Source organism: Betta splendens, chromosome 19, assembly GCF_900634795.4.
Source record: "Betta splendens chromosome 19, fBetSpl5.4, whole genome shotgun sequence".
NCBI lineage: Eukaryota > Metazoa > Chordata > Actinopteri > Anabantiformes > Osphronemidae > Betta > Betta splendens.
The window spans coordinates 9,260,963-9,285,495 of record NC_040898.2 but is presented as its reverse complement, the minus strand read 5'-3'; the positions used below and the strand labels follow the sequence as shown (position 1 = coordinate 9,285,495).

Sequence of the window (24,533 nt, the reverse complement as noted above, 5' to 3'; positions counted from 1 at the left end):
CATCAACAATATGTTGCCAGGGTGTCACACCAGCACTCTGTCATTTAATACTTGAAGGGCAGCATCATTAACCTTTAGCACTAACTCCACACAGCCCAACTTTATTTGGTTGTTCAAGTGTTCAGTAACAAGACGCCCGTGTGTGTTTATTATCTGAATACAACATTAATTTTTCAAAGGATGAAACATTGGAGTCAGGGTCTCTGCTTTCTGGGATTCAATTGAGAAATGTCACAGGCCACAGCGCCCACTTGTGGACACGCCTGTAATAAAACTGGACGATGGTGGCCATGTTCTTCAGTAGCTTTGATATACATTTACTTTATTTCAGGCCTTTAGAAATCATATTAAAACATTAAGGCTCAAAAGGAATAAAGTGAAATTTAAATGCAAAACACTTTATTATAGAAACTGTACAATGCAAATGCAACAATGCACCATGATGATGCAAAACATTTATTCACAATATTGTATGGATATATGGAAAGTGTCTAAAAAATGGCTGCATAATACTTTCGACAGATACATTTGGACAGTGAGCTTTACAAATAATACAATAGTTGCAAAATATAAATTGTACCAAACTGCCAAATTGCACATTCAGATCCAGATGTAACGTACCAATCCAGTGGAAGGCATCGGTTTTTAAGTCTATGATTTATTGGTTTTAACAAAAAAGCTGCATTATGCAACGAAACAAGGCTCATTTATCTGAAAAATTCAATTATATATAATTCTAGCTCTAGACAGAAAGGACAAACTAGAGTTCTAGAGCTTGATCCTCTAGTTTTGATTTTGTTCCTTGAGCCTTTATTTTGAATACCATTTTTTTAAATCATATTTTAAATTTGGTTTTGTTGTTCTGGACAAAACCAGCTGCACAGTCACTTACGGTCTTTTTTCTGTTCGAAAAACTAAAAATCCATATGTTGAGACTCAGTTAAGATATATTTAAGTCTTCCTCCACCTCATCATCCTCTTTCACAGTGTGTTGAGGGTCCCCATGATCCATCTGCAGACCCATTTCTTTTTGCAGAATCTCCAGGCTGGTCTGGTTAATGTAGTAGCGAACGTTCTGCGTTGGCAAAAGCTTCTGCAGCTCCTCCAGTTTGTGGTAGGCCTAGACAGAGAACGACAGGGGGCTCAGTCTTCAGAGGCTCACTAGGACGTAGCATCACACTGCCCTTTGATTTTAACAATTAAAGTACAGAAACGTGTAAGAAAAAGATATTTACCAATTGGTAGTTGCCTTGCTGACAATAGTGCTCCACCAGGAAACTATATGCGTCCCCAACCCTGACAGCAGGGTCCAGATCAGGCTCCTCCAGGAGGGTTTCACATAACCGCACCGCCTCAACAGCATCCTCCACATACAATCTGCAGACAAATGAGAAAGGCTCAAAACCTCATGTAGAATACAGGTAAACCAAGTCTGGACCAAAAAAAGGATCGTGAAAAGACCAGATATGAACAAACCTGCGTGCATTTACAAACTTCTTGATCAGGGTGATCTTATGCTGCAGGTTAGCCAGCCTCACTTCCTGTTGTCCACTAGAAGAATCTTTTGCTTTTGAAAGGCATTTGGCAGCCTCAGTTAAAGCATCCAGAGCTTTTTCATAGTTTTGGTAATCATCAATCTCCACCTTAGTGAAAAAATATGTATTGTTAAATTTGTTTCCTCACACAGTCATCTACAAAGTAAAAGAAAGTCAACAAACAGCATTTTCCTCTTTATTAGTAAAAGGCAATGGGAAATACATAATATTTGAACAGTTTATAACAAAACAGTCTAATAACAATGTTCAATACCAATTTGAGACTTTTGTCCTAAAACATCTTTCTGGTCAGTTAATGAAAAGACAGGTTCCATCACCACAACTGAGTTTTGTGTTTGGCGTGCTTACCTGAGCACAGGCTTCATAGAAGCCAGCCAGCAGGTCCGGTGCTCGGCCTTTAGTGTAGAAACCAATGATCGTCTTCAGGATCTCTGCATTGTCCCGCCAGTCCAAAGACTGGAGGTAGTTGGCAGCCATGATATAAAGCTCCCTCTGACGGCAAACAGTTGCAAAGAATATGATTTTGTCTGTGTCGCCCGACTTGAGGAGCGCCCTCATTGCCTGTTAAAAATTCACACCAGCATTATTAAAATCACATTTTTAAACATGACCTTTTTCATATGCAGGGAATGCACATTTTTCTTCTTCCAAACCATATTTTTACCTTGGGCTTGTTGCCCGCCTGAGTGTATTTCTTGGTGGCCAGGTGGTAATTGCCCTGACGCATACAGCAGTCAGCTATCCTCTCCAGCAGCTCCTTGCAGACCTCTTCAGACAAATCTTTGGACTCAGTTACACTCATTCTGTCTGCTAGTTCCTCTGTGATAGTCAGGTTCTGAGTCACGCACAGCTCCAAGGCTTGATGATACTGGGCACACATGCATGCATGAAGGTAACAACTTGCATAAATCATGTTCAGTATAAACAGCTATTTCCACTAGTAGTTACCTTTTTAGCTGCCACCAGCATCTCTACAGCCTTTTCATACTGGGCATGTGTGATGAAGAAGTCAGAGCAGCGAGCCAGAAGAGCTGGGTCAGAGTTTTCGTTTAGATCCTCTGCAATCAGCTGAAGTGCAGATAACTGTTGAGTGGCGAAGGCCAACTCTAAAGCTTTGGAGAAGTAACCAGCCTAAATGGAAGGATAATAAAATAAACACATTGTTGAACGGCTGAACGTGTTCCTGCTATGCCTGAATAAGGGAAGAGCTGATTTTAATAGTCGTATGCTGCGAGGCTGCCCCCTTGTGGAATGATCTAAACATAACTGCACTTGATCAGATCAGACCTTGTGGTAAAGTGCCACAGCTCGGTCCATATGCGTGCCTTTCTCTTCATAGTAACAGGCGGCCTCCATCATGTCCTCTGGGTTACTGAGCAGAGCCAGGTTCATCAGCTGGTCATCTAGACCATTCTCCTGCAAACACAGAATTGATCTAAGTCACTCCGCAGTAACAATAAATAAACTAAACCTAAGCATTTTATTCAATTGATTAATAAAACACTGAAAAAAAAAATATAACTTGTTTTTATTACTTTTACCTGCTTCTGGCTACTGGCTCAGTGACCTTACCTTACACAGTCGTATGGCATTGTTGTAGGCCTGGGCTCGTGTGTAGAAGTGTACAGCTTGTCTGATATCGTCGTGACCCTCGTAGTGTCTGGCCAGGTGATATGATGATGCTCTGTCTCCTGTGTCATTGGCGATCTCTGATGCCTGGCATATGAGTACATTTATTAAACATTTGTGATGAATAAGATCAAAACAAGAGCAAACTCTATATACTTATCATTATTACATTAATATACATGTAATATTGCTCATGTGTACCTTTTGAATGTTCCCCATGTAACAGTAGACTCGAACTAGGGACAGATAATCCTGAGCACGTTCATAGAATTTCAGTGCTGAATCCATGTCTGACTGGCTCTCCAGGTACTGGGCCCACCATTTATAGATGTTCCTAGATTGATTAGATAACATGCATTTTGATGCCTAAAAAGAGACATTAGCAGCTCTTCCATAAGTAACATAAACATAAAGGGAACTAAAGACTTACTTGTCTTTCATTTTATCAACATATATCTTTAGAGATGTTGTGTCATCCTGGAGCAATCTGGGTACTTCTGCTCTGTGTGTGTCCGACTGCTCATAACTGAAAAAGAAAAACTGATACCACACTGTTTCCATTGCACTGAAGAAAAAGACAAATACGATAAGCCACTATGATTACAAACATATGTATTAATAATATAAAGTCTCACTATAAGATGGCCATGTTCTTGTCCCCCATGGACTCCAGGTATTTGGCATAGCTGTAGTAGGTGGTGCGCAGGTGGATGCGATCGTGGAGTTCAGCTGTCTCCAGAGCCTGCTGCCACTGGCCAGAAGCCTGGTAGAAACTGTTCAGCAGGTCATAGCGCTGACAGCTCTTGTACAACTTCTCTGCGTCTTCCTGTTAAAAGGCAGGAAAGGATCATGGAAAAGTGAATGCTTTTAGTTTGGAAAATCCCGTGGTCATTGTGAGGTGAAGTGCTTAAATCTAAAAAGAGGACACGCTCTTAGAAGGAAAACGATCTTCTAAATGGATGCTATGAACTAAAATACTAACTAATTCCAACTTTAAACAAAGAAAAACTCCTAAAAACGTGTTGTATGTGTGCGTGTGTGTGTGTGTTTAATCCACCATGTTGGCTCTAATAAACCTTACCAGCATACCGAGCTGAATGGCCAGCATCGCCACTTGGGCCTCTGGCTCAGGCTCAGCCTCCGCCTCCTTCAGTGCTTTTGCTGCCCTGGCGTTTCCCATATTCCCAAGGCACACACGTGCCACATCCAGCCGACGGGTCTTCACACACATCCGTGCCATGTTTTCCCAAACGGCTTTACTAAAGACAAAAAAGGAGAGTGACGTGTGGCCACCTGTGCTGGTATTTTATTTTTTTACAGTATATAATAATACAGTAGTGAAGTTCATGTACAGTATGTAAATGTCAAATAATAATAAATTAGCATATTGAGTTAAGGCAATACAATAGATTAGTATTTATATTTTGGCCATAATAACTGTAGAAATGTCCTTTGTTTGCTCAACATTTGTCAACACTATGAAGCATAACCATACAAGAATGTGATCCTGACCTTTACTCTGAGCGAGGCATGTTTTTAAATCCCTGTCTTTCCTTTTTTTTCTCTTTGTCTTGCTGACGTAAAACCGACCCCTCGGTGCCTTTTTTTTTTCTTTGCCTCATTTCCAAATTTAAGATTCCATAGCCATCTGGTCTCTATTTGTGTCTCCTCCCTTCTCGTTTCTTTAGCTGATACAGATGTGGGGTGTTTATTAAAGTTAGGCAACAGGAAATACCCGAAATCTTTAGGGGCCCTGCTATAAGAGGAAGAACAAACACAGAGCGAGAGAAATAGAAAGAGTCGCAACAGTCAGCCAAGACTCCGCTCTATATGGTCACAAAAGAGTCAAAAGAAGGAGTGAAATGCTGTAAAATAGCCCAAAAAGTTGAGTCTCCAGCTCACACCGCGGCAAGATCTAGAGAGCCAGAAAAGGAAAGACAAGAGAAGGAACAGGTCTACATTTGGACTCGCTTCCCATCCTCGTTTCCTCTCAGGAAACACATCCTGTTGCTGGCGGACTGTAGCAGCCAATATGTTTGTTGTACATGAGAGAGAGGACATTAGCAAACGCCCCCTGGGCTCCAGACAAAGGAATACACAACAGTGACGTCCAAAAGGGGGTCTTTGGGACGCTTTCTCACATAAGCACAGACACACACACCTAAAATCATCATGAGGGAGGGAGCTGCCTGGTTAATGCTTGATACAGCCGCACACTGATGTCTGGGACTATGACAAGCAGCAACTCCTCAAATTTCAACTCTGACCTTAAGGATTGCAGCGAAACAGTGAGTGAGGGAGAGAGGGACACAAAAGCAGAGGGAGGTGGGCTGGAGGTCGTCTTGTTTTAGTCAGGCAGGGAGGGCTAGCCTAGTTTAGAGACAGCCTTGGTATGCTTTAGCCAAGCCACCTACGCACCATCGATCAATGCTGTCTGGAGAATGTCTGCTGTATTTGCATCTGTCCTTTTATGAAGACGAGGTAAAGCAACTCAACAGGAGAGAGATATTGGACTGCCTGCTCAGAGAATCCAGCTCCACATGCAGAAGTCAGACTCGGAAAGCACAGGGCAAAGAAGGTAAAGTGAAACGGGACAAAAGTGAGCAAGGAGCAAGATTCCAGTAGTTGAGCTGCAGTCAGACGGAGCCAGTGGAATGGACCTAGGTGCCAGCTGGATTAATCCCCACGTGCCTGCAGTGCTGTCTGAGGAGGAGGGCTGAGGACTCCTGCAGCAACAGCCAACTCCTGAATGAGGATGAATGGAGATGTTCTTTAGCTAGGTTTCAAAAAGCACCTGCCAAATCCACCCCGAGTGAGCCGGGACTCCGCAAAGTCCACAGCCGACGGAGGTGGAGAGGAGCCAGGGGGTCCGGGGCACTAGCAGTGCCGCTGCCCCAGACGAGCGGCGTGGGAGCACGCAGGACAGCGACAGCGACAGCGACAGCGAACGGGGGTCGGGAAGGGGAGAGGTGGCGGGCGGGGGGCGCCGCATGGCCGTGCAGAGGCTGGTGGCTGCGGCGGTGGCAGTGGCCCTGCTGTCCCTGGTCGTCAACAATGTCGCTGCCTTCACGCCCAGCTGGGTCCTGCAAAGTCTGGAGAACGGACGCAGGCGGAGTGTGGGGCTGTGGAGGATGTGCCCGCCTGGTGAAGTAGGTGCACAGAAGCAGTGTGAATCCATTGGATGGGGCTCTGATTACGCAGGGCACCAAGAATCCCGCAGCACCGTCAAATGTAAGTTTTTACATTTTTAAGTGAATTCGCACCACATGCATTTAATGCATTTAATTTTTCTGCATTATCTTTGTGCATTCCTAATGTTTGTTGGTAAGCAGCTTGCCAAATGTTTAAACTGTCAGAATGAGCTAGTGGCAAAAGGGTTGTGGATGGGTGTTTACGCTTCACTAACAGTGAGTGAGCTCCATTGAGAAACTTCCATTGAAGAACAAATCTGGGAAGTGCTTAAAGTCCACTCAGCAGCTTTACTGGGCACAAGGGGCAGGTCTGCGTCGTTATGTCAGACACGGCCGCGGTAAAACACCCATCATGCCAGCGGCATTTTGTCCCTAGATCACAGGACACGAGCCATAACACAGCCTCTCTTCTGGTCCTTCAAGTGCAGTTTGACATGATGCGAGCATGCAACCTGATGGCAACCGTGGCCCTGACTGCCGGTCAGCTGATCTTCCTCCTTGGCCTGCTGGAGCTGCCTTTCATCACCCAGGAATCCCAGTGGTGGGAGGAGGCCATCGCCGCACTCTTTCAATTAGCCAGTGAGTATCAAAGTCGGCGCCGGCGCCTTGTGTAATCTCTCTTGTCCCTTCTGATGACGATGCTTGCGGTTAAATTGTAAACACATTATATCATTCTGTCATAAAAAACTAAACCGAACAGGGGAAAACCAGATATATAAAAAAACATCCAAGGGGGGATGAGGGACAGGATTTGGCGTTGTCATGGTAACAACTCTCCTCCTCTACACCCAGCACCCACAGACCCATCCCACTGTGCCACTTTTAGAGTAGCCTATCCTGGTCTGTGCCAAGTTCGCTGTGGTACGTGGTACCATGGCAGCGTGAGGGGAATCTGCTGTAGGGCTAAATTTAGTCCAAATCCAGAATCCATAGGCCATAGCTACAGAGACTCAGGGAGCGACTTTTGGGCGCCAGGATATCCCTGCTCAGGACGAGGAAATGTCTGTGACTACCTGTTATGCGAAGCCGCGAGCTGAAGAAGGAAAAAGCGGGGAGGGGGAATGGACGGGAGAGACAGTTTCGACTGTAACTATGTTTGTTTGAGCACTGGCAGGAGGGGCTCTGCGCATGCAGCTTTGTGTATGGCAAGTGTGTGTGTGTGCGTGTAGTGATTGTGTGTTTATACTGTGTTTTGGTGGAGAGCACGTCCTGTGGTACACACAACAGCAGGGTGGGAACTGAGGCTGTCTAGATAAACGGGACTGGCTTTTATGTCCAAGAGCAGCAGCACATAAGAATCTCTTTATCGTTAGCATCTCTGGCGCGCAGTGATGAAAGGAGTAGGACCCTCCCAAAGTTACTGTGTAGACCACAAGTCATACCTCAGTAACCGCAAACACTAAGTGGTTATTAATTACAAAGGCAAAACAAGCACGTTTCCCATTCCACAAATCAGTAGCTCTAAAATAGGGTACAGACATTTATACAGTATTTAACCCAGCCAATAACAATCTAACATAATATGCTACCAGACGCTGACGGCGGTAACAATATCAAAGTAACAGCGATGCCTGGAAGTTTTAGTCCATGGAAAACTGATGGTTAAGAATCTACTCTGTGAGCTCGATTCCATTAATGGTCAACAAGCTACTGAGTAAGATGAATGCAAATGGGATGTTCTCAGCCAGAAATAGACCTGCTCAGAAAAGTATTACCAAAACAGTAAAACGGATATGACTTATATTTGGCATCCTGTGCAGTTTGAATTACTCAAGAGAAACAATGAGCCTTTTTATTCTTAAAATATTTATTTAATTCCTAATGTAAACTGTATTATTATCTTAGATGTGCAAACATTTTGTTATATTTGGTTGAAGGTTCAGGAATTGCCACAGGTTCAAATAGCAAGAATGTGGTGGTGAAGAGGAAAGTCATCTGAGAGATATTGGGTCTGGGAGGGAGAAAACTCAAGGGCGTTGGCAATTACTTTAAATGCACAATATGAACCAGCAGTCCCTAGTTTTAGTTTTGTTTTTAATTAGATTAAACCACTATATCAAAGTATGACCTAAGGCTGTTACAGCCTGACTTCCTTCAAAAGGAATTAATTAAAGCCAAATATTTTAGTTAATACTGCACAAACATATGAAGCTGACCTCATTATTCAGATTCAAGTGAACAGACTAGACATATTTGTTGTAGTTCCACTAGTCAATAACCCACTCTGCATTCCTGCGTTGGACCTCCCACACTGAGTCAGTGAATGGGCTTCAGCTCTGAATGAATGGAGGTATTTTCTCTCATCACTCTCTTTCTCAGGAATGTTTTCATTTTCAGTTGTGCCAAAATACCCAGCTATTGCAAGCAGAGTGTGGAAAAAAACAATGTGCAGCGCCATTCATTGATATCGCAGCATATCTTAGCCTACACAGACAACTCTGTACCGTATTTTCTGAATGGAGATACGGTAGAGCTAAGATGTCAAATGTCACACAGTAGCTGTAGGTCATGTTGCTCGGTGCCTCCGTATTTCTTTTAGGGACTGACAATGTGGGTTCAGCTGATCTGTCAAATCTGGCTCACACAGATGTTTTCCCAGAAGTCTGTGGCTGAAGCGATCCTTAGAAAAAAAACTGGGAATTAAGGCTTGAGCAACAGACTAGTCATTCTAATCAACATTTTGCCCATTTAGCCAGAATAAAAACAAACCACCTACGTTATTCCCAAGACCTGTGCTTCAGATAAGAATCTTCTCCGTGACGGCTCATGTCAGATGACCAGCAAATATATTGACCTCAGATTTTAGGGTGTGGGGAGCAGAGAAGGAAGGAAGGATGGAAAGAAGAAGAGGAAGGAAGTTTGAGAGATAGGTCTGTGCCAAAAACAGTGGTTCACACAGCCCACCCAGGCTGGAACCTGGACAGGGGGCTGCATTTTCATGAATAAGGAGCCAGTCAGATTAAACATGAACAGGCTGAGCAAACAGTGGCATTCTTATCCATACACACGGCTGCAGACCGGCAGTGATACACAGACACAATTACCCACATCCTCACGTACAACAATGACAGCCATCTTTCTCTAGAAGCAGACAAAGAAATAGAAATGGATTCCCACCCTTGGTGCCGATGACTGCTTAAGGAAATGGACTGATTCATGTCTAAAGCACCAACAATCCTATTTCCAGTGATTATTTTTGGTGCCTGTATTTATTTTACTTTGCATTGGCCAAGATTTTAGATGTGTATTATTGTTTTACTATTGACTATTATTATAATAATATCAGCACACTGAATGTGGAACATGTGAGGCCGATGCAGGGATACTTAGATCCTACTCACCTCTGATACTAAAAGCTGTTGGTTATGTGGAAACTGAATAACCTTCCACTACAAAAAAACTAAATGTCAAGAAATAGCACAGAATTGGGGACTGAGACATATCAGAGGCTATTCAGAGGTGAACCGTACTGTAATCTAGCTCTAGGTGAGAACTTTGTTCTAGAAACCTCTGGGGTTTCACATACTGTAGGAGGAAACAAATTTTACTATTCAAAGAACCACTGCTGAACTTAATACAAAGCTACAAAGATTGATGTATGATAGAAGTATGTGGGAAAAATATTTTTTTATATTTTATATTAGTGTCACCACACACTCAATTCAGTTTTCACTGATGGTGCCTTTTCCCTCTGTGCTTCCCAGGTTTTGTGCTGTTGATCGGACTTGTGACCTTTTACAGGATTGGACCCAACACGCAGCTGGCCTACTCCTGCTACTTGGACATCACTGCTTGCCTGCTGGCCACGGTTGCTGCGACCTTGCTTATCTGGAACATTTTACACCGTCGTGACGACCGTCTCGCGCCTCGAGTTATTATCATCAGCAGCTCGCTATCATCACCTTTACACTCACGAACAAATAACGACTACGTCGAGTCACCTTGCTGAGCCATGGAACCTCACAGGCCAAGTAACGCAGTACATCGATAATACTGTGCTGTTGAATATTCACACCAGGTGCTTATGACGTTGCTAGGCAAGAAGGACACTCTTGTTGCTCTACAATGGCTGGTCTAATATATGCCTGCAATTGTATTTCACAATTTCTCCTACTATAAACAAGGAAGTGATCAGTATTTTAAAGCTTAGAACATAAAAGTCATAGAAGTCATAGAAGCTTCTATAAAATAGGTCTAATGCTCTATTTTTTTATGGTGGGCTGAGCTAACTAGTAGATAAATATAGAATTTGGACTGGGAATCTTTGAAACATCCTCCTCATGCAACGATCAAGCTGGAACTTGACCTAGTCTTTATATGTGCAAATTAACATTGCTCCTCTATTATTTTTAATTCGAAATTATAAATATTTAAAATATGATAACAGAATACCTCATTTGTTTTGATCCATTTAGAGCTTCCTACAAATATAATCTATAAATACAGTCCATTTTATTGGTATGTTGGAAATTCAAATTCAACATAATCTTCTCCAAATGAATATTATTTTATGAGCCTCTGCCACATATATAATTTTAATCTGAGAAAAGGAAAATAAAAAAAGACAAGTGACCTGCTCATAATGTATGAGACTTGATTTGAATGATGAACTGCATTTTTATAACATACACTTCAGTATTTATATTAGTATTTCATGGCGCTTTCCATATGAAACTCTGCTCGCTTGTGGTACAAACCTGTGTATACGTATTGTATAAATTAATATAATATAGTTTTGTAAAAAGCAGTGCTATCATTAGTAGTAGTAGTATTGTGAACATATCCTTTCCCAAGAACTGTGTGGTGGAGAGTGGTGTCTGTGGATTTCCCACACATAGAAGGGCACATACAATAATAATATATGATGTAAATTCAATAAATCTATTGGTAATGAAATCTGTGCTTGATGTTGATGCTGCTGCTGCTGATCAGAATGCACAATACAGAACCTCACAACGATTTGAAGGTTAGACATATTTTGGTATGTGAGTAGAGTTTTTACTAATATTTCATCACAGATCTCACAAACTTTAAAAAAGTGACGTTCTGATGGTCCACGGCCAGTTTTGATCCATCTCTCTCTGCTTCACCTCCCAACACTTCCTCTAGTTACTGTTGCAAATGGGGAGGTGTACCTTTGAATGCAGTGTGCTGAGCAGAATGCAGAGCACAAGAAAAGGCAGTTAACCCTGCAGCATGACACCTAGAGTCAAGGACAGCATGAATGACAGGAAGGGGCACATTCTGGACGGAATAATGACATTCCAATCTGTATTTGACATGCTGCTTCCAAACTCAGAGGCACTTTCATACTGAAAATACCTGTTAGAATAGGTTACTTTGTACTTCTTCTTCTTCCCTACTTCTTTTAGCCAACCTTAAACCTAACTTTACTAATACACAGAAACCTTAAAATTAGACTCGATGTAATAATCACTAGGCTGTCTGTAACCTATAGTATGTACAGTATAAGAATCCTTTTTTCAAATGACACATCTGTTCTATAGAGACATGTCCCAGAAGACACAGGTTAATGCTGCAGGAAGTATAAGTTCCTGAAGCTGGAGATATGTGGGAATTGAATACAATACCAATCTTTAAAAAACTAAGAAGCAGTAAAAATAACCATGAATGAGTAACTTAGTAAAGCTGTCATCAAGCCTATTAAACTCTCTGGAATATCCGGCCAGTAGGACATGCTTTTCCCATTTGTTATTATTCTTTTCCCATTTGCGTAATGTTTGTACGTGTACAAGCAATATGCTGTCAAAAATTAGACCAAGTGCCCTGAATCACGTATTCTGCTATAGATAACATCAGACCTTTGCTGAAATCACACTTGCGTTTTTCCATGCAACAAACGCACGAACACACAAACAGGAATGGAAGCTCACATCCTTCCAGTGACCTGATTTAATGTCTGCAAGAAAGGAAAGGGCATTCCGTTTGGAGCAGTGGCAAGGAGACCTCATATGTGTGCCTTTGTGTGTGTGTTTACAAAAGCCCCCTCTGAAAAACACCCGCACGCTAACAGACACTAATATATACACACTTAACAGTTCCTTTCCTAAGCAGAGAAACACCAAAAATTCCTCAATTATGTCCCGCATTTAAAATCTATTTCTATTTATAATCTATTGTGCTTATTAAACAAATAAAAGTTTGGAAGTTGATCCATCTAATTTGATCAGAAAACCTACATTTAAATTAAATCTAATATATGCATTCATTCACTGACAAATGTTGAGTATACATTATTTATTAATGACATGTGTGTGGCATTTGTGTTACATGGTGTTAAGATGCTATAGACATATTGGTGCCATACCTCTTAATGAGCTTGATGGACTTGAAGGCTTCATCCATATCGCCGATAGTCAAGTAGAAGCTGAAGTTGAGCATAGCATCGCGAGTGCTCGTCTCACAGTTCTCCAAGCCCACAAAGTCCCTGAGAGCTCGCCTGGACACCATATGGGGGGGCTGGGCAGGTGCCCCTCTGGAAGGCTCTTCTCTCTCCCCGGGCTGGGGAGGATCAGAATATGTTATCCACGCAGGCAACAAAATGATTCAGAGACAGATATAATAATAATTTACTAATGTTAAATGCAAGTTCCTCGTGAAAACATATGCAACAGGGAAGGGGTAGGAGCCGGAGCAATCCAAGCATTAACAGCATTACAGAAAGGTGAATTAGGAACCAGACACACACTAGTGAGCTTGAGATACTTCAAGGATGCGCTTGTGCTGCTGGTTTTGAGTTTTCTGTTTTAATGCAGCGCAAGGCAAACACAATCACAGTTAGTGATACTGTGGGCGGGAGTCAGGACACTGAAGCTTTCTGAATGGACTACACTGTAAACTTACTTCAGGTTGAAAGACACCACCCCTCCGAAATAATATCTGGGGTGTTTTAGACCAAACACACAGAGTTTGACATATGAATGGGTATAATATGTTGCAGAAGAAGAAATTTAGGTCCACAAATGAGGGGACAATCCACATATGCTACTTGAGAACCCTCTCACTGAGCAAAAAATATTTAGATGGAACTTCGTTTTCTATCCTCACCTTACAACTGAAATAATAGAAAGGCACATCAAGAGCAAGAAGAGCTTGCAGGCCTGCAGGTTTGGCATAACAGTCCTGTAGGAGAAGCCCGTGCTCCTGTGTGCAGAAAAGTGTCACCACTGACACGTTCACCTAAACAGAAGCAAGTAAACATTAATTTACATTAGGTTTATTATGTTCATTTAACAGGCAACAAGTCTCTGACAGCATATATAAGAGACTGTGTGTCTCTTGGTTATACATAGTATATGTTAAAGTTTCTGTGCTTATATAGCTGTACAGGACTCAACAGCAGTCCTTACCGTATCCAAGTGACTAATGGATGTTGACTCAGAGCTGATTGGTACCGTCTCACAAACAAAAAGGCGAGGTTCACTCTCATCCCAGAAGTGAGAAACAGGGCATCGGCCATCGAGCTCTGTCCCCTGAAACTGTGGTCTGCAACACAAAAGGATTGGGAACATCAATACTGAAAGAGAGGGGAACATATTTAAAGTAAAAATATATCACCTTTCACTTTCTTCTGGCTGTAGGATGCCACTGGATGGTCTGCCAGTAAAGAAGTCAAAGTGTGTCACAGTATCCATCTCCACATCATAAAAGTATACTTTATGATCAGGTCTTCCATTAACCTGAAAGGAAAAAATATTGATACAAAATAAACTGTAAACAAAACCCATAAAATTCTTGAACAAGTTTTTTAAAATGTAGAGTGTGACAGCTGTATGCTCTTCATTCACCTGAGAGATTAGGATGCTGACATGGCTGCCATTGGCGTTGCACTTGACCGACCTCAAGGCTCCTAAATTGGCAATCTCTTCAGTCATGCTTTTAGCACTGCAGTGAGCTTTGGCATCTCTATAAAGACATACAATAACACTGTTTTACAAGCGAGCGAACAGACTCTTAGCCTAACCGGAGCCTGTTTGGCTTCTATGTTTGCCTTTTTAATTGAAGGAACATCCCCAGTGACACTATACCTTCGGGACAGGTCGAAGACTCTGATATGAGCCGTGTCTGTGCCCACAACCAGGTAAGACTGACACACACTGAGTAGCACAGGGTTGCCCTCTGTCTTGGAGAAAGTCAGCAGTTGCTTCACAGTGCCCTAAAGCAAAGACAGGAAGAAAAAAATGTATATATAAACCAAATTCATGATGAAACTTTAATCGTTTCTCCAGTTTTTCAGTGACTAATTAAAAGGTGGACAAACAAACCTGTGGCGTACGGATCTGTACCCTGTTAGGTTCCACAGTGTACAGGTTCTCACCATGTACAGCTACTACGTGGGAGTCACAGGTAAACGAGCCTGGGAATTTTGAGGAGGTAAAACAAAAGACAAAAAAAGGTTAAGAAGGAAGAGGTTAACATGGACAGTGTTGCATATGTTGAGTAGGTTTTCAGCATGGTTACCTGTAATCCTAAAACCTGTGCCTGAAAGCTCATACACAGTGACCTGCTTGCCACTCCATACTGTCACTGTGTCCTGTTGGTATTATACACACCTATTTAACATAAACTTATACTCAGAACTACCAATGACACATCATGCACTTCTAAACTCTGCATGTACCTTGGTAGCACAGACGCCCTTGATCTGCATGTCAGACTGAAGAACAGATTGTGCTCCTGTCGCAAAGTGAGTGATGCTGAGCTGCGTTGGTGTAAGCTGCACTGCTGCCACCTGCTGGCTGAAGTGTGCACACATCACATGCTCACACAGGATCAGCACAGTGTTTGAGTTGTTTGCCGCCAGCAGATTCAGACTGGAACCCCACTGGAAGAAAAGATCTTAGTTACTATTCCCAATAGAATGCAACGCATTATTTAATAGCAACATCGCTACTGTATTTCAAGCATGTGGCCAATAATGATTTAGCAGAGGTTAGTAAAGATGGTCCAGACACTACCTGCAACTGAGTGACATGTCCCTCTATTTCAGTGGGGGTCTGTAGCTTCCACTGGGCCTTGCTGTCACCTCTACTACCTGGCTGCATCACCATCCTCCACAATGCTATGCGCCCATGGCTGGTGCCAGCTGCCAGGATTTCTAGGAAGGTAACAATGACATAGACACATCATCAGTAAGAAATTCTGCATATAATGTAAATAAATAAATACCTGTAAAATTTCACTATGAATCTAATATTTTCCTTTACCCTTTCCAGCACAGTATGATACACAGTTTATCGTCTCTCCTCGCTCAAAACCCAGAGACTCGTCCAGTGACAAAACATAGTTGTCATCTTGATGCAGGTCCCATAGCCTATGTAAGAAAGCACAGGAACAGAACGTTGCTCAGGTTCAAATGGGTGTGTATGTGTGTCCCAACACCATGTATACACATACACACCTTATAATTTGTTCTCCTGCTGCAGTGATGAGGAGGCTGTCTGTCCACACAATGTCTACATTTTGTCCACTCCTGCTGCTCAACTTCACCTGACGTGACAAAATGGTTACATACATATAAAATGTTTAAATACACATAATAAACTGCTGTTTAGGAAACTCTAACATTAAGCATAGCATTAACATTTTCTTTGTTCTAAAAGTTTAAAATGTAAAAAAATACTGAGTTTCAGTGAGACATTTATGAGCTTTCAGATATTTTTCATGAATAAAACGTGGCTCACAGTTCCCCTTGTGACTTATAAGTATTTTAATACTTAGAAGAAACTGTATCTTTGATGATTTTAGTATGCTGTACCTTCATGAATTCCTGGGCTCCTCCCTCAGGCCCCAGACTGTACTGTGACAGCATCAGGGTTTCTGTGATCACAATCAGGGTCTCTCTCTTTTCAAGGTAGAAGAGCTTCTTGATTGCGCCTTCCACACTAAGAAGTGTGCTTGTCTTACACTGCTCATCCACACTGTGGACCTTTCCTAATTCAGGTGCACAGGTTATAAATTAAAAAAGTAAGGTATGTATTACTTATATAATTTATATATAATCATTGCACGATTTTATGTTAATATTTTAAATGTAGTATTATAAGTGTTAGAACTTATCTTTCCTATTTTAGGTTACAATTTAAAAAAGACTGCAAAATCTAATAACATAGTCATTGACAAAGGTGAAATAGAAAGCTCAAACAACAAAACAAGTACCATCTGCTGTGCTGACATAGAACGCAAGCCCCTCCTGTGGGCCCATCTTGAGAGGAGCTCCCTTCCAGCTAAACATGTCCAGAGCACTCTCATCGCCGCTCACAGATGCCCGAGCCAGCATAGCCACATCACTACAACAAAGTTAGAGCACACTATCAGCAATATAGCATTCAAATCAAGTCAACGAAGCTACACTACATTTTAATTATAATTCCATCACCAAGAACCTACAAAGATAAGCAAGTACTTACTCCCCAGGTATGGCAGGTTTGAAGATGCAGCAAGTTAATGTTTTGTTGTATTCATGCTTTGCCAGATGGTTTCCTTGAAGTCTCCCTCTTGCATCTACCTTCCATACTGCTAGAGTTCCAGTCTGTCAATAAAAGCAGGATAACAAGAACAATGGTTAATAAAATGACTCTATCTACAGTATGCCATATGCCATCATCAAAACCTGCAAACTGCATTGTGTAAACAAACTCTGCCCTAAAAAAATGTATGCTCATCAATGATAGGGATCAGACCAACCAGCACATTAATGAGTTACACCTTCACCATATGTATTAGAGTGCCTGTATGTATACGTACCAGATCACCTGTTACCAAGCGGCTGCCTGAACTGCTCCACTCCAGGAGCGTGATGGAAGCTGTATGCGTGCTGGGGAGGACAGTTAGATCTCCAGAGGGGTGTGTCATTAGCACTACCTCGCCGTTCTCCCAGCCTAATGCCAACACGGGCTTTGTAGGATGCCAGCGCAGCACTGTGGGCTGGTGAGGGCGTTCTAGATGGCAGTTCTCCACATACTCTCCCTGTAAGACGACACAAATATGTCTTGTACTTGTAATATAACAGTATCTTATTAATTTTAATAAGATATGGGAAATGAGTCATCATCTGCGATTCACAGACTTTACCTGCTGCAGGTAAAGGTCTAGAATTCCTCCAGAGCCAGCTCTGCTTGAAGCCACAGCCAGGACAGGGAGAGCCGAGTGCCAACATAACTGAGAGGGCACATCGCTGCTTTCAGGGGCTTCGATACGGTGGTCAAAATACACCGCCATGTCCCCGGAGCTCCTATCTGGATAGGAACTAAGAAATGGGACATGGGTTAAATTCACAACATTGCACGTGGCGACTGATTTGTGATTGTAGTTTCTATTTCACGTGTCCTACTCGTTGTTTACATCTCTCTGCTGTCGTTTACTGTAACTGATGTAGCGGCGTGGCTAATTCAGATATCACCAACTAGTTGACTACACAGTATACTCTCAAATAGCATCCACTGATTCATCCACTGATACACTTTTAAATGCAGTTGTCCTACCTACCTCTGGTTCACCAATGGAGCAGGACAGTCAGTGCTGGGTCTAATCAAGCGATGAATGGACAATAAGAATGATAGCTTTGACTGCTAGCATTATCGCAAGTAGCTTTATTTTACAAATTATTGAAGCTAACGTTGAATTAGCTTTAGCCGCTATTAGCTAACCTAGCCAAAGTTAGCGTCGTCTGCAGGTCCTCGCTACTCTAGAACGTAGTAAACCATTCCGTTAAATTATTTAAATACCTATACCTATTTAAATACCGCTGTAGTTTTCCTCGGTTGAGTGGTGACGTTACTGTTTAATGACGAAAATTCTCAGAACAGCGACCGCAACTTCTAGCTTCCAGTGTGGGCATAAAGCGTCTCTCCTAGTTGCCCCTGACAACCTAGAAGGTCGGACAGGAGGCGGAGTTACGGAAAACAACGAATGCAACCGAAACAAAATGACACCGAGTGTTTTTTTTAAATCAGCATTAACCTTATACCAGAAGTAAGTCAAGTTCAAGTCTGTGTTGACCCTTACGGTAATTAAATTTTACCTCAATTTAATAATATTTTTTATAGATGCTTTTATAGTTACTTTGCATAAGCAGTTCATAGAATGTGTTTACTGTAGTTATACCTGACAGACGAACAATCACAATCACTTCATATCCATAAGATAAATAAAACCACAAAACATTTGTTCATAGCCACAGCTAATAACGACCAGAGAAAACTGTTTTAAGTGATTTAATTAATCTTTTCAAAAAACAAATCAGTATAGGTTGAGTTCTATTATTTGGTATGTGGAGTGTGCATCAATCCGAGTCCAGGATGTCCTTTGCAAAAAAACAGATTGCCAGTACAGGAAATAGATTTGAAAGGATATCCTCATACCAGACATTTTACTGTAGGCTAAAATGTTTGTCCAGAAATTAATAATTGTATCATATGGTTCAAATATGAAAATACGGTATCCCTCATGTTTGTGTTCATGTCTTTACAGGACATCGTTCAGTGTACTCAGTTATCCATGGCTGCCAGTCCAGCCCATCTGCCAGCAGATATCCAGAGCATCATTTCCTCTGACCTCTGTGAGGACCAGTGTATACATGAAAGTCAAGTCCACCCTAGATCACAAACACATAGTTTGGTTCAGTGTTCATAGTGACTATGATCTTGACCCCAGACTAGGCGGATCCTGCAGCTGTTTCTTCAAGCTCTTATCCAACAGCACCAGACTCTGTACCGCCAGACTCCGGCAATCTGCATCAGGGTCTCCTTCAGCCACATCTGGACATAACGATAAAGCCACATATTCAGGTGTGTTTATTTATGGTTTAAAAGTGTTCTTTCCATTTCATTTTAGTTATTACAATGTAAAATTAATTTTAGCTTCAGAGGTCTGAAAATATCCAACACATCACAACGCACAACGTGCAGTGCAGGATATCCTGTGCTACGTATCTGCTTCCCAGAAATGTGCTGTATAAGTAATTGAGACAGCACAGTGAAAGAAATATATTCTGCAGGTGCAAGTTTTAGTGCAAGTTTACAAAAAATGTTTCCTTGTTAATCCATTGTTAGTATCTTAAACTATCTATAAACTACTGTAATCAGTTAGTTGTACATTCTACCAGGGAATAAAGTTGTGTCTGTAGCAACAGACCCACAATAAATCCCTGTTTTTCAATGTTGCTGTTCATAAAATCTATGTTTTTAAATCCAGGTTCCATTCATTTCACCTGCCAGCCAAGTTCTGGTCTCAAACAGCTGGTCATCCAGGTCCACCAGCAGGTTTTGACTGGGCATGCTCAAAAAAACGGAGCAGACAGCGAATAGGACGCTTCGTCTCACCATCCTTCAACACAGACATGTTTCAGATTACATCATAGACTGAAATCAGATAAAACATTATGTCCAGATTTTGGTCTGTCTTTCACAGAAAAAAGTTAAACAGTTACACAAATTAATGTTTAGAAGCCAAACATGTTTAGAAGGAGTAATATTTTTTCCTTACGACCAAATATCTGTAACGACTTCACACAGACAAACATTTATATGCATCATACTTACTGGTCTGCATGGTAGCGCACTGCCCACACAAAGTCCAGCAAAGCACAGCCCATCTGTGCAGCTATCTGCAACCAACAAACAGTCATTACAGCATAATAATATATAATGTTCGGCATTAGTTGAATATATTAGTGATAAAGTTTAATGAAGCTGTTCATATAATAAGATCAAAAGAAAATAACAATCATTCCTTTGTTGTTTGTTACAATGTAACAGTTAATATAATGCTCAACAGCTGATTATACCGGAGCATTGACTGCCAGATGCATGAAAAGGCCAAAGGTGTGGATCAACCTGCCGAGAACCAGGTGGTCGCTGCCCAGCAGATCAAACGTCGCCTGAGGTCTAAGAGAAACATTCTACATTTCACCTTTTGTATGCAACATAAATGTACTATTGAGTGAGTGTTGCTTTTAAATGACCATAAAACATACATAACAGAACAAACATTCTTACTTGTCATAATTCCTGAGCAGTGGGAAAAAGAAGTGTCCAGCAACAGGAGCGTAACGGTTTGGTGTGGCCTTAACTGGAGGTTGCGTCACACCCTGAAACAAACTGTCAAATGACTGAGGAGCTCAGGAGCAAGACTTCACTCAGATTGTGACATGGGAGATGAAGGTGTGTATAGTTCAAGTACCTTACTGAGGCGTTTCGTCTTGCTTTGGATTCGCTTTTCTACTACTTGTCGCCAGTGCACAGGGTTGTCACCAGGATATGGAGTCACATCAGTGCAGGCCGCAGGGCAACACAATGGATCGCTCTTTTTCGCGATTGGCTTAGAGAGTTCCTGAGCTGCTGAAGCAAGGACCTGATCCACCAAAAAAAATTATTATTCATAGCAGAGATGATCAAAAGTTAAGAAGCTGCTCTTTCGTTTTTATTCACCTCCAAGATATCGAGCCGCTGGCACAGACTGTAGTTCAGGGAGTAGAACTCGGTGGTTAAATACTGTGTCACCTTTTAAGGAAACATAGCATGTTATGTGGTGACAGACACACACACTGGTGAGAGAAGGCAAAAAGAGCTAAAACTCAAGTGCGATCATACAGGAATACAGTCAGTGACAGCGAGAGCCACCATGGTCGCCTGTCGGAGGAGTCTGAAGCCATTGATGCTGTATTTATCCTCCATGTGTAGAAGCACTTTGGTCATCTTGACACTGATCTAAAAGTTAAAACAAAGGGGGATCATAATGAAGAGTCAATCAATTACCTTTTTAGCATTAAGGTAATTGTTGTGTTGACGTCATACTTCTCTGGCTGCGAAGATGTTCGTCCTCACCAAACTTTCAGCAACTCTCAAACTGAGCTCCACGCGCGCTGCATCCTCCGAGGTCATCAAAGCTGGATGGGTGGACAGACAGGAAGGTGCTTTAAAACAACTGTCAATTTGGGACCTGTGCGCATTGCTTTCAATTTTTTCAAGCCATACTTTCCAGACAGTCTCGAAGGTAGCGGGGTGGGGATGCTTGACAGATCTCTTTATCGTCAGACATGTCGTACGGAGTGAGCTCATCATCACTGCATTCACAGTACACATTAGGGCAATTATCAACTACAGTCATTTCACTTCACACACAAACTGCTTTAAATTCAGTGCTGATGCTTACCTATCTAGGTCAGAGTCTGGATTTGTTGTTAAGGGCTGATCAACTGACTTGTTTTGTGATGATACTGTAGGCGGAGTCACTTCACACACAGAGTCAGCTCTACAGAAGAGGGACACTATCCATTATACACAATATATTGTGACTGGGTGTTGAAGATGCTAGTGTTGCCCACAGCCTCTAGACATACATGTCATGATACAGTACATAGTGGTCCAAAATGGGATTGGTATTCTGTGTAAAATACTTACCCAGGCACAGTCTCAGGCTCTGACTCATCACCAGTGACAGGAGTCATGAGAGAAAGCAGCTCTTGGGTCTCCTCATCTTTATCATACTATAGCACAAAGAAGCACAAACAAACACACAGGTCTTGTAATAACATTTTCAGTCATCCAGGACGTTTGAAAGTCGAGTGGCAATCTACAGTCATGGCAAGTACATTGTACCTCAAATGTAAGCTTGGTTTCATTGATATCCATGCGAGAACTCAGGCACTCTCCCACCACCATGCCCATATGCCGTATACGCACCACACTGCTGTCCAGGTGACTCTGCATACCACCTAACATGCACTGAAGCAACTCTGAAAAAAAGGCACACAACAGACAGAGGCATGATGAGTAAACCAGCAGCTTATTCCTGTTTGATTTGAACATGTTACAGCTGCTGCTACACCTAGTGTTAGGGGATCAATCTAGTTGTTGTGTACCTGAACGTAGCTCCTGTAGCTCAGAGTCTTTCAGCAGGCTCACGCTCAGCAGTAAGGCTTTACTAACATAAAACTGCTGCTCTAGAGGAGTGTGTTTGACAGCACTGGGGTTGGCCCAGGCCTGGGACACAGACCGTAACACCTGAAGACACACGGGAAATCATCAGTACATTTAACAACATATTGTTAAGCAGCGGAACACAGCATAAACTCACCTGTATGAGCATTGGCCTTCGCTCTTTGTCTGCTGCAAGGTATCCCAGAACAGTTCTCAAGACTTTAGTCTGATAAAAAAAAATACATATGCTTATATTTTGAGATACTCATGTTACTTAGTCCTTCTGTAAGTGATCTTAGTACCTCATACTTGTACTGCAGTAGTAAGAGTTTGTGGGTGATAACAAACTGAGCCTTTTTATTTTTTAACACTAGATTCCCAATGATGCGCCCCAAAGCATCAGGCCTGATGAGAAAGGAGGACAAAGAGATTTGAAACCAACAAGAGGCAAAGTGAAAACTGCTGCAGTGAAGCTGCAACTGTCACCATCTTACCCACTAACAGCCTGTACCAGCCCAGTGAGCACAGCCTCCATCCATCGCTGCGGAACGTTCTCCAGCAGTTTCCAGCAAACTCTCTGCCACACCATGTCCGAGCGTGTGCAGACAGAAAGCCGAGGAGCCATCGCTGCCAGGAGCACATCTGCAAGTACACAAATCCCAGAGGAGGATGTAAGGGATTCAAACTGGTGAACTCATTTTTAACTAATTTAATGCACAAAAGGTAAGTGAACTCACCACTGTGTCCCTGCATACATGCTTTTCCAAGAGTCTCAGCCACAAAAGTTAAAGAACAGTCTGTACCCTCTGTCAAAGGCAAACAAACAGAGAGGCAGCTCTTTATCCAGACACATAACGCACCTGAACAAACCTCTCATTGTCTCTAAAGGCTGACATTCCCTCACCTCTGAGGGCCTGGCAGGTCCTGTCCAAGGCAGAGAGCATCTCAGATGCCAGTAGAGGGTAATACTGCTGCGGAAGGAAAATGGGCTTGTTGTTGGGGTGCAACTTGTTGGCAGTGAGGTCCGGCAGCGCCACTATTCTGCCCAGCAGAGTCTCTCGGAGCTGTGGGGAATCCGAAGGAGCAGCCTGACAGTACAACCACAGCAGGTCACCGAGTCGCCCACTCTGAAGAAATGTCTCAGTGATGAGGACCAAGTGGTCCAAGTTTGTGCTGGCTCTGCAGAAAGGAGACAACTGCAATCAATGAATGGACAGAATCTTAAACACGCTTTGTTTCCATCTTTTAGCAGTATCCACCTAAGATTTCCTATCGCCTCCATCAGCACCAGGAGCGCCTGATCTGGAGGTCCCTGGAGGAACAGGCCGTCCCATAGTTCTGCGCGCTGGGCAGCCGTGAAGCTGTGCAGCCAGTCGGCCTGGATGTTGTGGACCAGCAGCTGAATGGTGCGCGTGTAGTGGTTCCTCCTGAACTCTGCCCGCTGAACCGCAGTGGTTGCGCTCTGTGCGCCGTCATCCAAGTAAGAGCGGAGCGTCCGAAGAGCGGCGACAACGTCTGCGCCATCCGAGCCACGAGTAAGTGTGCGATAACACTGGGCCACCGTTAGACGCACCTCAGCCTTAAGAGTGAGCGACTCCATTTGAAAAATAATTGCAATAGAAATAGAATGAATAAACGGATGCTTAACCCCGCCTCTATTGTAGTGTCATAAAGATAGCTTCAAACAACCACCTCTCAATACGCCGTTGTTAAAATGTATGACAACGACGGACACACTTTAGCCACAGTGGCATTAAACTGTTTCTTTACTGAGAGAAATGTCATGTCGCGTTTTCCACTCACGGAGGAGTTGCTTGATGTGTGCGTCATAAAAATACGTTCGTAAAGAAACAAAGCATAAAGAAAGGTTCCGGCGAATTTCGGTCCGGCGTGACGTTCAAGAACCCAAGTTCATTAACAGTCCTGGGTGCTTGGCATATTATAGAAGGGCTTTATGATTTGTAACATCTGAATTAATCTGTATATTTGTAGTAGTTTTTATATGTTTGATAGAAAATTTAAATTAATTAACAATAAAACACTGCAAATCAATACATTTACTAAGTGCATATCTTAGTATTTAAATAGAAAAACACTACAAAACTAAAACATCTGACAGTCGATTAAGACATGAAGTTTTATAAATTAAAATAAATCATATGCATATGCTTTACGGTAAAATAGCTATATAAACTCCTACTGTAAATGTGCAAACA

The 24,533-nt window shown here is 42.4% G+C and overlaps 3 protein-coding genes across 5 annotated transcripts; 1 reads left to right on the top strand and 2 right to left on the bottom strand.

Annotated features, from left to right (window-relative positions):
• Nucleotides 1–355: 355 nt before the first annotated feature.
• Nucleotides 356–18,287, bottom strand: ift140 (intraflagellar transport 140 homolog (Chlamydomonas)). 2 transcript variants are annotated; one of them, XM_029134042.3, is made up of 31 exons: nt 18,130–18,252; nt 17,885–17,923; nt 17,471–17,645; nt 17,144–17,365; nt 16,807–16,928; nt 16,556–16,686; nt 16,155–16,330; nt 15,798–15,886; nt 15,604–15,710; nt 15,355–15,494; nt 15,018–15,221; nt 14,858–14,930; nt 14,662–14,753; nt 14,425–14,552; nt 14,185–14,302; nt 13,955–14,076; nt 13,747–13,882; nt 13,445–13,576; nt 12,705–12,898; nt 4,267–4,444; nt 3,821–4,011; nt 3,616–3,711; nt 3,387–3,519; nt 3,129–3,272; nt 2,844–2,972; nt 2,505–2,687; nt 2,221–2,424; nt 1,905–2,117; nt 1,477–1,643; nt 1,236–1,377; nt 356–1,120 (listed from the first exon to the last, which is right to left on the bottom strand). In XM_029134042.3, the coding sequence occupies exons 3-31, from the start codon at nt 17,615–17,617 to the stop codon at nt 941–943; spliced, it is 4,293 nt and encodes a 1,430-aa protein (XP_028989875.1). In that variant the 5' UTR covers nt 17,618–17,645; nt 17,885–17,923; nt 18,130–18,252; the 3' UTR covers nt 356–940. The 2 variants fall into 2 exon arrangements, with proteins under 2 accessions (XP_028989875.1, XP_028989874.1); XM_029134041.3 differs by lacking the exon at nt 17,885–17,923 and having other exon boundaries at nt 18,130–18,287.
• On the top strand, nt 5,326–11,272 carry tmem204 (transmembrane protein 204). The gene is made up of 3 exons (XM_029134124.2): nt 5,326–6,416; nt 6,800–6,955; nt 10,081–11,272. The coding sequence occupies exons 1-3, from the start codon at nt 6,176–6,178 to the stop codon at nt 10,323–10,325; spliced, it is 642 nt and encodes a 213-aa protein (XP_028989957.1). The 5' UTR covers nt 5,326–6,175; the 3' UTR covers nt 10,326–11,272.
• Nucleotides 18,288–18,597: 310 nt separating the features above from the next.
• On the bottom strand, nt 18,598–24,168 carry telo2 (TEL2, telomere maintenance 2, homolog (S. cerevisiae)). 2 transcript variants are annotated; one of them, XM_029134053.3, is made up of 20 exons: nt 23,577–24,166; nt 23,222–23,496; nt 23,055–23,123; nt 22,812–22,959; nt 22,620–22,722; nt 22,475–22,543; nt 22,260–22,401; nt 21,997–22,133; nt 21,799–21,884; nt 21,551–21,649; nt 21,373–21,461; nt 21,193–21,284; nt 20,989–21,105; nt 20,827–20,898; nt 20,579–20,749; nt 20,395–20,486; nt 20,184–20,283; nt 19,939–20,003; nt 19,608–19,723; nt 18,598–19,155 (listed from the first exon to the last, which is right to left on the bottom strand). In XM_029134053.3, the coding sequence occupies exons 1-20, from the start codon at nt 23,915–23,917 to the stop codon at nt 19,034–19,036; spliced, it is 2,505 nt and encodes an 834-aa protein (XP_028989886.1). In that variant the 5' UTR covers nt 23,918–24,166; the 3' UTR covers nt 18,598–19,033. The 2 variants fall into 2 exon arrangements, 1 of the variants encoding a protein (XP_028989886.1); XR_005897033.2 differs by lacking the exons at nt 18,598–19,155; nt 19,608–19,723; nt 19,939–20,003 and having other exon boundaries at nt 20,395–20,496; nt 23,577–24,168.
• Between the last annotated feature and the right edge of the window lie 365 nt (nt 24,169–24,533).

Excerpts from the sequence above, each read along its gene's own strand:
- ift140 (XM_029134041.3), bottom strand. The coding sequence starts at position 17,617 with ATGGCGGTGTATTTTGACCACCGTATCGAAGCCCCTGAAAGCAGCGAT. Across the intron at positions 15,495-15,603 it reads ATCATACTGTGCTGGAAAGG|AAATCCTGGCAGCTGGCACC; the intron begins GTAAAGGAAAAT and ends TTACCTTCCTAG. Across the intron at positions 14,553-14,661 it reads TACAGATCCGTACGCCACAG|GGCACTGTGAAGCAACTGCT; the intron begins GTTTGTTTGTCC and ends TCTTTGCTTTAG.
- tmem204 (XM_029134124.2), top strand. The coding sequence starts at position 6,176 with ATGGCCGTGCAGAGGCTGGTGGCTGCGGCGGTGGCAGTGGCCCTGCTG. Across the intron at positions 6,417-6,799 it reads ATCCCGCAGCACCGTCAAAT|TGCAGTTTGACATGATGCGA; the intron begins GTAAGTTTTTAC and ends TGGTCCTTCAAG. Across the intron at positions 6,956-10,080 it reads CGCACTCTTTCAATTAGCCA|GTTTTGTGCTGTTGATCGGA; the intron begins GTGAGTATCAAA and ends TGTGCTTCCCAG.
- telo2 (XM_029134053.3), bottom strand. The coding sequence starts at position 23,917 with ATGGAGTCGCTCACTCTTAAGGCTGAGGTGCGTCTAACGGTGGCCCAG. Across the intron at positions 22,134-22,259 it reads GCTACAGGAGCTACGTTCAG|AGTTGCTTCAGTGCATGTTA; the intron begins GTACACAACAAC and ends CCTTTTTTTCAG. Across the intron at positions 20,899-20,988 it reads CTGTCACTGACTGTATTCCT|GTGACACAGTATTTAACCAC; the intron begins GTATGATCGCAC and ends TTTCCTTAAAAG.